The following is a 13274-nucleotide window of genomic DNA, read 5'->3' on the forward strand; positions in this document are numbered from 1 at the left end:
TAGACATTGTAAACAACTTTTTCTCAGTTCTTTCAAGGGTTTAAGGCCATAAAGAGGAGCTCCAGAGGAATAACTTTCAGGAATGCTGTGGAAGAGGAAATGATGGGACAAGATTTCAGGAAGATATGAGGTGGCAAAATTCAAAGACAAAATTGTAACGAACATAGTACTCCCTTTTGGTGTTCTGTCTGACAGAGGCAAGAGAAGGAAGAGTGGGAGTGAAAATGTAGCAGAAGCCACAAACCCAATCCTGTAACATCTATTACTATATGAGCCCACAAACCTAATTGCCAAAATCTAAAGAGATATAAGTAGATTAGAATGTGTAGCTAGACACAATTACAGCATTTTATTTAACTCTGAAGTTTGGATGACTTATTATGCAAGCAGATGTATTTCTCATTTTTCTACTACTTTAAGATGTCTTCTAGGGAAGTAATCCTAAGTGTTATACAGTTACTTGTAGTAACTGAACAAACAAAACTGAATTGAATGTATTTTTCTTTTCTTCTAATGACATAAGAAGAAAATGGTGGCTTACTTCTCGACTCTCTTTCATCTTAGGTTAAAATGATGATTGCATTCTGAACGGATAGTTCTGCGGAACTTGCTTAAGATTGTAAGATTGATTATTAAATGAAACCAAATTTTGGTTGTACAGGTTAGTTCAGTAACTGGGATCCAGTCTTCCTCTCTTTGGAAATGAAGAACAAAGATATTAGGGAGGTGCATACTTTCAGAAGGTTTTCATAGGGCTTACCTCCAACCATGCAACCACCGTAGGCCCATCCCACTGTGCGAAAGGTAGTCCTTTCCTCCGAGCTTCCTCCAGAAGTTCATGCCTAAAAGTACATCACAGACTATTAAAATGTGTGTTGGTACCTAGAAACACCAGACAGGATTATAATTACCAATGTACAATGACATTTTGGCATACCACAACAATGATATTGTACATTAATCTTCTTTACTCATCTGCCAATCTTGCTGAACCTCGGGGGGGGGGGAATTATATTCTTTGTTGAGAATATTCATGTTCCTTGGCCAAATATGTTCTTCTTCTCCACTATTTCATTTTATCTTGCCATCCATTTATTCCCTCAACAAACAAAGTGACCTAAATTTAGTTTCAAAACATTTCCTCCTTAAATTACAGAAGCTACAGTGGCTACATTTAAAAATAAATTGTTATAACAATCTGGAAAAGGATACAATTATTTCTCTCTTAAATAGCACGGGCCAGAATCCTACCGGTGTTTGCAAAATCTTTGAATAACTTTCCATAGCCAACTGCAACTAAAAGAGAAGGTATTTCAGTTATGCTGCCAGGCTGTTGGACCAGGCACACAACTGAGGCACACTCTGATATCTCACCAATTACCTGCAGCCACTTATGCAGATCTTCAAAGAACCCCAACAGGATTCTGGGAAATGTGTTCTACAATCATTAGGCAGAAAATAGCCAGGCTGTCCAAAAGGGGTATGGTGAGACAGATTTTGAAATCATCTTCCCAAAATGTTGAGTATGAGGTCTACTGCGTATTAGGCCTTTTCAGAAAACCTACTTAGACTTGATCCACATTGCTCAAGGGAAACACATGACAGTGTAGCATATATGTGTAGAGAAGTGCCATCTACCTTCAGGGAAGTATTTGCATACACTATGATCCTCAAGAGTTTCAAATTCAACAACACTCTGAGCTTGCAGTCCTGAGCTTTAACTAGGCCAGTGCTTCCCAACCTTTGACCACATGATCTTCCTGGACTACAACTCCCAGAAATCCTGCCCAGCAGAACTAGTGGTGAAAGCTTCTGAGAGTTTTAGTCCAAGAACATCTGGGGACTCAAGGTTGGGAGCCATTGAACTAGGCTATACTGTACATAATTCTGCCCTTCAGGTAGCTTGTTGTAAAGGTGAAAGTGGACTATAACACCCGGATCAAATAGTGTACTTGGACTTTTTGCTCATACTGTTTCAGAACATTCCTCTGAAATGAAATTGGCTATGTGCTTTCAAGTGCTTTATTTTATAACTCAGGATTAGTGATTTATACATGCAAACTATCTTTGAAAACACTTGATGAGATAGACATCATTTTCCATTACTATAAAAGATGAGGTTTTTCAAACCATGGTTTTCTTCAGCATGCAACTGAATTACAAAAAATAATATACAGTCACTCATAATCTTACTATTGTAAAACCAATTTTGAATTTCACCATATCAGTGACTATATGTTTACTGATAATGCAGCAGAGCTGAAGACCAAAGTTCAGTCTCTCGGTAATATTGTTTTCCAATATTTGTCTCCAGCCAAATTTACTATGCTGAATATATTATTGTACATATCTACAGCTTCTATGTTAAATTATATAAAAGAACATGGAAGCTACTGAAGCTTGAAAGACCTTCCTATTCCATTTCCTTCAAGATTTTACTAAGTAAAACACTAAGGTATGAATGTATTATTAGGTAGTGCCCTGAATTTTTCAAGTTCTCTTGAATGATGTATATTTAATGTTGAAAAATATGGCTCTTCCATTGTAGGCTGTGGAAATTTAAACTGGCAAGTTTATGGGTGGAAGATCACTTGAGCATTCTTCTTATGGGATTCTAAGCACTAATTTATATGACTCACCAAGAAAACAATTCACTACAAGACAGCTCAACAAACACCCCCTCATATTTAAAGACACTGGCCTTGCACGCTAGCCCATAGCCACATAACTGTCAATGTCTACCAGCACATAAATCAGGGCTGCTAATTGCACGAGTACATGTTCATGGGGCTAAAACACATAGTAAAGACATTTAAATGTAGCAGCAGAATGCTTATATGTCACTTTAATGACTCTATACATGCCTGGCTATAAATGTGTATGTCTTTAGAATTCCTTCTGCCCTGCATTGTGGCAAGCACTTAACTTTCATGACATTTTGGTACCTGTCAAAAGCTCATTCATTTATTCAGACCTTTGCTAATTTTCATACTGAGCAAAATAGATTGTTCTTAGTGGGACTGGAATTTGTTTCTAAACTAGTGGTTCAATTATTTTGTATAGTGTACTTAGATCTGGTAATTAAGGAATTGCATAAATATACTAAATTAATTGGCAAAAATGTGGGCCTCAGCATGTTGGAGAAAGGCTAAACAAAAATAAGCTTAATGTGGAAATATACTTTGAATGTAGTAGCAAAATTTCAATTCTTTCTATCCAAGGCATTAAGTATCTGCTATTCTCAGTAAAGGAATAAAGAGTTAATTATGATGAACAGAAAACCTATTGAATACATTTTGTGAGTTAGAAATTATTTGGAATAAGTTGCTGAAAGAGTTGGTCCTGGACAACTCATTGTGTATAATTAGACTTGGCCTCTGAGTGATAGGTTCAATAAACAGAAAAAAAATTGAGTCTGTGCATAAACTGAGGAAAATCAGGTGGCAAATTTAGTAGAAACATATGAAAATAGGGAAGAATAGATTTTAGTATGTACAGTGAATATTGGTATGTCTGGAGTATACCATTGTGGTAGTCCAGGTGTTTAAAAAAGATGCTGAGTTTCATTTGCAGTGTATGTCACAGACTGGCAGTCATATTATGATAGTCTACTGCAACCTAGCACACATACCAATTGTGTTGAACTATGACTTCCAACCTCCCCTGCTAATAGGACAAGCCGGAGACGGCAAGGCTGCATTACAATGCTGTATTTGTTGGTACTTGATGGTTGAAACCCTGTTGCACAGTTAAAAAAAAGGCATAACTTTTTGAAGGTAATTGCTGTAAATCAAGAAATCTCCATAGATGTTATCTGTTGCATGCCTGGTTGCTCTTAAAACTTATATATTTTGTGTAACTGTGCAACAGATTTTAAATAATGTTTTAGCCCAATTAAAGTACAGTGGACCCTCGACTTACGGAATTAATCCATATTAGAATGGTGGCTGCAGGTTGAAAAGTCTGTAGGCCGAGGCTCCATTGACCTACAATGCATTGAAAACCGATTAACCCGTAACCAGCCGTTTTTCCCCCCGGTCTATAGGTCGATTCTTTGGCTAACTCAAACCTAAATTTTGCAGCCAGAGAAGTCTGTAACTCAAAAAGTCTGTAAGTGGAGCCGTCTGTAAGTCGAGGGTCCATTGAAGAACAGAATTGTGCAAATTCCATTAATGTGGAGTTTGTATCAAGAACTATCTGTTTTTCATGTATGTCTTCTCAGGTATACAGTATAATCTACAGTATAAAATATTCATTCAATTATATTAAACGGCAAAGTATGGATATTTTAAGAAGGATTAAATCACAAGGGCTAATGGCATGAGCCGGTTACAATCCAACACATAAGATTCTTCTTCATTGACTGCTGTGCTCTTACATTGTTGCTTTCTGTTCCAACAATGAACTTCCCATCTGAACAAATATGTTTAGGAATATTAAAAAATTGCTTTCTCTAGCAATTTACTGACTACCTCTAGTGTCAAGAACATTTATCTAGATTACAACTGAAATACTATATTCCAAATTCAATGCTAATAGTCAAACTTACCCAAGTTAAATTGGGTAATGGCACATTTTAAAAATCTATTAAAAATTAAATCTAGATATGTTTTAAGTCACTACTGAAGTCTGATTAATCCAATTTGCATAATCCATCACCTTTGTTAATTTTTAATGCTTTTTTGGTGTGGCATCTCATGGTGCAGTGGTTAAACTGCTGTACTGCAGCCAAAATTGTGCTCACAACCCGGGGTTCAATCCCAGGTAACCAGCTCAGGGTTCACTCAGCCTTCCATCCTTCTGAAGTTGGTAAAATGAGTACAGTGGACCCTCTACTTATAGAATTCCATATTGGAATGGTGGCTACAGGTCGAAAAGTCTGTAGGTCGAGTCTCAATTGACCTACAATGCATTGAAAACTGATTAATCCATAACCTGCCATTTTTGTTCCGTTTTTGTTCCATTTTGGTTTTTTCTGGTCTGTAAATCGATTCTCCAGCTGCACATCGAACCTAAATTTTGTGGCCAGTGAAGTCTGTAACTCGAAAAGTCCGTAAGTCGAGGATCCACTGTGCCCTGCTCACTAGGTGGGGGGGGGGGCAATATGTAGCTTGAATAATTAACTTGTAAACTGTCCAGAGAATGTGTTTAGCACAACGGGGCAGTATATAAGCAACACACTTTTCTGTACCAAATAGTTTATAAATTTACATTTATCTCTTGTCCAGAGCATTTTCTTGGATAACTTTTGGGGAAAATAAAAACATCACCAAAATGCTAATTGAAAGTAGATTTAAAAGTTTTCAGTCCTAGAAACCAGTTACATTCTAATATTCCTTTATTAAAAGTGCAACTTGTTTAAATAATGTTGTAATTGTTTGTTTAATGTGTACTTCAATGTAGTGAACATTATTGCTTTTTCTGAAAGTGTACTTTGCAGAAATGGAAACAGAGGTTGGAATACTGTATTGTCAATAGAAATAAGGCATGTCTTAGAATTATAATGGCAAATAAGTAACGTTCCAAATATACTGCTGCTGCAACCATTACCATGGTAATGAATAAACCAACCTGCACAATATATCGCTTTATAATCTTATAGTAAATTTCCTAGATAAAATTACAGACCCTTGCAGTTTTCAGGTACATTAAACAAGATTGATTCCATATATGATTTTAGCTATTACAGTAATATATTTTAACATCAAATCCAAAATTAATATCTTAAATTCTTCCTCCACAACAAAAGGGCTTTTGTGTAATATCACAAAGATATCAAAGTCAACATACCTGTATTTTTGAACAATTTTACTTATTTTGGATGCTTTACATGTGGTCTTATAAAGAAGTTTGTTCCCTTTCTAAATTGTCTGAATGATTACAAATTTTAATAGTAATATCCTATACATACCTACTCAGAATTAAGTCCCATTTATTTAAATGGGGCTCAATCCAAGGTAATGGATAGAGGATTGCAGCCTAAATCTTTTGATCCAAACTCAGAAGAGCAATGAAATATATATTCTTAAATTTGCAAATTAACTGAATTGGAAAAAAATGAAATTAAGAGGTGGAAAATTAATATAAAAATTAATATAAAATTATGTTGTTCTATATGCAACTCATATAGAACAAGCAAATGAATGCATGAATGAGTGAAATACCAGAGCCATACCATAAAAGTACAACAAGGGCTTCGTAATTTATATCAGCACATCTAGAATTTCACTCAGTTCATTTAAAAATATATTAGTATATCCATAGACTCCAAACAAACAAAATGTTCCCAATTCAGATTTTTTTTAAATTGAGTTTTGTTTCAGTTCTCAATCTAGATCTGCAAATGATAGAGTTTCATATATTTACCAGTCTATTAAAGGAAAAAATCATAATAAAAGGAAATAAAAGAAGAAATTCAAGCATGGTGCTGAAAATGAGTATGATCAGCAACCATAGTGGTTTAACTTACCCAGATGTGCTTTTCATGAGATGAAGAGAGATGAATGGAAAAGAAAAGCACACAAATATTAATGAACATATGTCAATCTATAAAAGAAATCATATGATAGAGTAAAAAATTAAAGAAGCAGCATAGTAAGCATGATAATAGTTATTCATTTACTAATACAGTGGTGCCTCGCAAGACGAATTTAATTTATTCCATGGTTAATGTTGTCTTGCAAAAAAATTTGTCATGCGAAATGTATTTTCCCATAGGAATGCATTGAAATCTAATTAATGTGTCCCTATGGGCAAAAAAAGTCAGAACAAAGTCAAATTTGGTTTACAAAGGGTTTATTAAGTGCTCTTTAAAGCCATACATATTGTGGAGATGATTTCAAAAATTTCAATCAAAAAACTAACTTTTTAAACATCATAGAAAAACATTTAAAAATCAGCAAACACGAGCAGGAACAAAAAACGGAAAACATTTGTCTTGCGAAGCACGGCCATAGAAACATTAGTCTTGCGAGTCAACAACCTCATTGCCAGAACCATTTGTCTTGCAGGTTTTTTGTCCTGCGAGGCATTTGTCTTGTGAGGCACCACTGTACTGATCTCCCTCTCTCCTTCTTTTGCCAAACCCAGCCAGAATTACTGCATTTTACACAGCATTGACCACTGGATAAAAACAGCTACTGGATTTCCCTGATTAATGTTATTTATTCAAGTTTAATCTCAAATTGAAAGTCACAAAATGTTGAATACACAAAATGGTTTACAATTGCAACAGAACAAGCCTCTGTCAACATGTAAGACAACATGTGTTTGTCTTTTTTACAATTAGTCATCACTGCAAGGCCCTGAATAATTTTGTTAAACGTCATGAGAATTTCTCAATTGGCATTTATTAATGAAACTGTTCCATATCTAGGACCAGTTCATATCCACACTGAATGAAGCTCAGCTACACAATAATTTCATTTTTTTAATTTTAAAAATATACACAGTGCTCTTTCAGGAATGGTGAACAAACTGATGTACAAATCAGGATGGGGGCACAATAAAGGGGAAAATACAACACAACCAAGACCTTCTACAAATATGGAAACACCTTCAGCGTTGTAATGGTGATTTTCTGAATCAGTCACTGGAATTCAACTACTGATTTAACCTTCTCAGCTACCCTCATGGACATCAGAGATTGTGTGTGTTTGTTTGTGTGTGTGAGTGAGAGAGAGTGTGAGTGAGAGATAGAGAGAGATAGAGATAGAGATAGAGAGAGAAAGAGAGAGAGAGATTCTGAGTAGGACTACTGTGGGGAGCAAAGAGTTAAATCCTGTCTCCTTAACACTAGTTTCCCACTATCCCCTTCCCAAGCAGACATTTGCTTTTTTCATATCCACCACCACCCCTGGCTCAGCTACAGGAATGACATTTGCATGTTGCTTAGACTTCCTATTTTATGGTCATGAGAGTATGAGACAGTGAAGAATGCACTGCATGTGAAAGGACATTTTGACAGAGTGAACTGGTCTTTAGAGACAGAAGCCAGGGTATGAGCTGAAGGACAGATCATTACAGACATCTTGCAGCAGCAGGTCCAGGGAGGATAAATCTGGCAATAGAACACACCAATCAAGAGACAATATACTGACTATTAGATGCTGCAGATAGATATGTCCATTTGTGTGAGTTCTCTGGCTGCTCATTCTGACAGCAATATATTGTTCAACTAGATGGACTGTTGATTTGGTTTCACACCAGTTGTTCTTAGATTTTTCTTAGCAGTTGTTAATCAACTGCTTACAGTTGATCAATGTGCTTACAGAACACTCAGATGCAGACTTCACCACTCTGATATTCTCTGTATGCTGGGGGCTTCCGGAAATTCTAGTCCAGAAATTTGGAGGGCACCAGGTTAGAGAGGATTGCTGTAATACTGTATATACATGTCCTGTAAAAGGATTTGGGACTCTTAACATTTCTTCTTGCAAGATGTGCAAGGAATTAGACATTTGCCTTAACCTGAGTAGTAAAGATTTGAAAATCTGAGCTTGAAAATCACAAGCTCAGTTTTTCAAATCTTTACTACTCATGATTATAGATCCCCTCCCCAAACAAATCCATATTTAGCCATCCTAGGAGGCCTGTATTGTGTTTATCTGGCTTCACCAGGATATTTTTCCTTTGGAGGGGAGATGAAGTATTATGACAGATGTATTATACAATGATTATTTTACTAGAGCAGAGTTTTGTCAAACTGGAGTGCTATTAATCATGATTTCTTGCAAGTCCTGATACAAATGAGAAACAAAGGCAAATTTCATGTTACAATAGTCTTTGCCCAATCATGGACAACTGGAAATAATTATGAATCGCATGGTAATTAAGTATTCATAATGGATAAACAAAAGCATACAATCTTATTGGCTATGCTAATAGATTACTTCAGCAACAGAATTAAGAGAAAATGAACATGGTTATTAATTGCCTTATCTTAATAGTACAATTAATTCAATTTCATTTTTTTTAAAAAAATGCATTTAATTACTAGACTCACTGAAAGCAATATTTTGTACATGACACTAGGCAAAATTAGACTTTTTGTAGCTAAAAGATGAACAACGCAAACTAGTATAATTAAAGACTCAACTAAAATTAGAAGGAACATAATTAGAGGATGATCCTGTTTAGGCAAATTTCTACATATGTGTTGCTTAACTGCTCGTGTCAGGGCTGCCAACAGGGTTATAATAACCCCAGATATGCAAAAGCCTTACTTGAAATAATCCCTACTTCTGACATTGTAAATTCTGCTGAGCCCCCCATCCTAGCCCCACTGTAGGAAAGAATGCTGCCATTTTCCTATTCATGGACAATCTACAGCAGTGGTCCCCAACCTTGGGCCTCCAGATGTTCTTAGACTACAGCTCCCAGAAGCCTTCATCACCACCTCTGCTGGCCAGGATTCCTGGGAGTTGAAGTCCAGGAACATCTGGAGGCCCAAGGTTGGAGACCACTGATCTACAGTATTCAGTTGGGGAGTGTGAGTGACCTGGATGCTTGACTGGCTCACTGACCTTTGGAGTGTGAAGAACAAGCTTTTTGGGTTAATAATTCTGAGCAGAATGTGCTTTCTCTTTTTCCTTCTGTACTATCACAGAAATTTTAAAAAAGGATTTGCCACTATTGTGTCCACCTAAAAAGTACTTGAGTACATTCCCTCTAGATGCTAAAGGATTGCTTCTGCTCTAAATGTTGTAGCCACCACACGATTGTATTACTGCCATGCTTCTTGGTTGCTCCACTCAAAATTTGTGCAAGATGGCAATCTTTTTTTCTGCCACTGCCTGGAATTTTCCTCTTTGAAAACTATGCCAAGGAAGCATATTGCTAGCTGCAAAATACGTCAAGGTTTTTGCTTCTATGATGTCTACTCTTGAAAAATATGACCATCTGCTTGTCATGGCGATGTCTTCCCTCCGTGCCAGTACTTCACAAAACCGGGGGGGGGGGGGGGGGAAGGAACAAAAGAAAAAAAGGGGGAGCAAATATTGTCCCCATTTCCCATAAGAGTGGACAATCTGGCTGACACACAAATTGCTCTGATGGACAAATAACCTTGACCCACATGTCATACCAAAGTTATGCTTATCATGGGGGTAGGGAAGCAGGCTAAGCTATCAAGGATCTTCTCAGGTGGAAAACAAAAGACCCAACTTACTACCCATAGGTAAACTTTGCATATCAAGAAAAATAACTTGTGAGATGAGCATAGCATTTAGACCAATGTTCACGTAATATTCACCAGGTGAAACACTAACCAGTGCCACTTTTGGTTCAATACCAACAAACTCACATGCTGGAAACTAAATTAAAATGGAGCAATCCTATTTAAGCTACAAAACAGGGTCGGGGTGGTTCACAATTATCTGTACAGTGAGACTCTTGTATCTGCAGAATCAGTGGTTTCACTTATCTACTGCATGAAACTATTACATTAAATCTTCCAAAAATACGTGTTTACAAAGTATTACCAGAACTGGTGACTAGAGGGAAGCAAAGATTATGCAGTATATAGGGTTTGCTTATCTGTGATTTCCAACATCTGGGCTGTAAACAAATGAAACCTTATACATTTTCTCATACAAATGTCTAAGGATGAGTTATTGAGACTGTAAGTGCCAAGTTGTTGAGTAAAAGCGGTGGACTGCTCTGGGGAACGTGAATCTAATTCTGCTCTGTTAATTCCTGCACTTCTGCTGAGGATTTTCACAAACATTCAAAACTCTGCAACATGTTCTGCCATGTCCTCATGGACTTTATTTGCGGCTGTCTTTTAGATTGGAATGTAATGCCAGCACCAACCTGGCAAAGTCTTTTTTGAGGTTTCTCAGGGCTAATGGACCATTAGCTACCCGCTCCCTTTCACTTAAAAAAGGTGAAACAAAATTTTTTGTTTATGACACTTTAGCTTTCTCCTATTATATTGTGACATTCTTGAATTGGTGCTTAATTAGTCAGTTTTGTATGGCAAGATTGGACAATCTGTAGTTTCTGGAGATTGCTTGATGGCAACATCTATCAGCCCCAGCCAACATGGTCACTGGTGAAGGATAGTTACAGATTCATAGGCTGCATTTTCAGGATCACAGGTTGCCTATTTCTGCAGTACAGAAAAGGAGTTGAAATTGCTTTTTGCCTCTTTACAAAGTAGAGCTTATTTTGTATTATATTTTAAAATGTTCAAAGAAGATAATATTGTAGCATTTGTTAGAGAAAACGTAAAAAATTCATTTACTTACAGTTGAATAGATAAAACAGCAAGCTAACAACATGGCTGACTGCCTTTCAGCAAAAGGTCTCAACAGACTATCTGACTGCTTCTAACTGACAATGGAGAGTGTGAAAAAAGAGTCAGAGCAGAGAGGTGGGGCTCTCTTTGAAATTCAAGTCTAGGGAAGGAACAATTGGCTACTCCTGGATAGCCTGACAGTCACACCAGCCCAGAAAGGTCCCTCCCAGCCGCTCCTGTTATAGGCAGCATGTGAGGTTGTAATAACTCCAACAGAACATTACGCAGAGAACACTGGAATACAGCTAAACTGACAATGACTTCATTTGGATTTTCATGGAAAGATGATATCCTCTTCAGATTAAATGCCTAGTGTGGAAGTAGAGTATGATTTCTTATATAAGAGCTTTAAAATTGTGCACAGAGTAAAACCAGACTGAATCCATGCAAGACTTCTCTTTGGCAGCTACTTAATATTGGTGAGTACACAATACACAAAACATCTTGACTGAAGAACTGCTCAGGCAGAAGATGCTAAGTTGTTGCTCGGCGATTAAGGGAAATACATGGAGGCTTACAAATGAAGCCTTTAGAGAAGCACCTGCCATCCTTGATCCACTAGATCTTCAAAACCAGCTTGCATACAGAATGTGTGCATGGAGGAGGGGGAAGGGAACTGGTAGGCAGAAGACTAGTTTTATTTACACTTCCTTCTTTTATGAAAATCCACACCAAAGGCAGTGAGCCCAAATCTTCCCTGCAGTAGACTGTATACTTTATCCCATACAGTAGAGAAAATTTGCTTTTTTCCCTGAATCCTGCCCTGGTTGATTTCCCCTGGGTTTGTATATATTTTCTAGTAGCTGTAGAAAAAGCAGTAAACTGTGGACTTTCATCCAGTTCTTTACCTCCCAAATGATATTTCCCTTGTCCAAGATGCGACTGAATGATAGCTGACAGCTACCGTAAATTATTTCTGTGTTGCTCAGTAACAATCCATGATGTGGCAAGAAAACCCTGTTCTCTCTGTCCTATGCAGAAAGCTTCTCTTCTCAGGAGCACAGTATCAATGGTTTGCTTATCCACTTCCCTACATGTAGACATAGTGTGTAGCATTTGAAAAAAAGAATAATCAATTAACATTGAACGGAATACTGAACAAATTCAAGTAAAGTGTAATAGATATTAGTTCTTCCCTTGAGTTACCACACTTTATGACTGGAGCAATGCTAGTTGTTGTTGTTGGTATTTAGTCATTAAGTCGTGTCCAACTCTTTGTGACCCATGGACCAGAGCAGGCCAGGCCCTCCTGTCTTCCACTGCCTCCCGGAGTTGGGTCAAATTCATGTTGGTAGCTTCGGTGACACTGTCCAACCATCTTGTCCTCTGTCGTCCCCTTCTCCTCTTGCCCTCACACTTTCCCAACATCAGGGTCTTTTCCAAGGAGTCTATTCCTCTCATGAAATGGCCAAAGTATTGAAGCCTCAGCTTCAGAATCTGTCCTTCCAGTGAGCACTCAGGGTTGATTTCCTTTAAAATGGATAGGGTTGTTTTCTTTGCAGTCCAGGGGACTCTCAAGAGCTTCCTCCAGCACCACAGTTCAAAAGCATCAATTCTTGAGTGGTCAGCCTTTTTTATGGTCCGGCTCTCACTTCCATACATTGCTACTGGAAAAACCATACCTTTCACTATGCAGACCTTTGTTGGCAAGGTGATGTCTCTGTGGTTTAAGATGCTACCTAGGTTTGGCATGGCTTTCCTCCCAAGAAGAAGGTGTCTTTTAATTTCGTGGCTACTGTCACCATCTGCAGTGATCATGGAGCACAAGAAAGTAAAAACTGTTATTGACTCCATATCTTCCCCTTCTATTTGCTAGGAGGTGATGGGACCATTTGCCATGATCTTAGTTTTTCTAATGTTGAGCTTCAGACCATTTTTTGTGCTCTCCTCTTTCACCCTCATTAAGAGGTTCTTTAATTCCTCCTTACTTTCTGCCATCAGAGTGGTATCGTCTGCATATCGGAGGTTGTTGATA

The 13274-nt window shown here is 37.5% G+C and overlaps 1 protein-coding gene across 18 annotated transcripts in view; it reads right to left on the bottom strand.

Annotated features, from left to right (window-relative positions):
- PPFIA2 (PPFI scaffold protein A2) overlaps nt 1–13274 on the bottom strand; it is a 324926-nt gene that overhangs the window by 25250 nt on the left and 286402 nt on the right. For 11 of the 18 annotated variants that reach the window (XM_078376967.1, XM_078376962.1, XM_020777862.3 and 8 more), the window contains one exon: nt 761–842. In XM_078376967.1, coding sequence (XP_078233093.1) covers nt 761–842 — 82 coding nt within the window. Of the gene's footprint in view, nt 1–760; nt 843–6469; nt 6479–13274 lie in introns of all 18 variants that reach the window. The other 7 variants (XM_078376960.1, XM_078376972.1, XM_078376961.1 and 4 more) reach the window with 1 other exon arrangement.

Source organism: Pogona vitticeps, chromosome 5 (assembly GCF_051106095.1).
Source record: "Pogona vitticeps strain Pit_001003342236 chromosome 5, PviZW2.1, whole genome shotgun sequence".
NCBI classification, from domain to species: domain Eukaryota; kingdom Metazoa; phylum Chordata; class Lepidosauria; order Squamata; family Agamidae; genus Pogona; species Pogona vitticeps.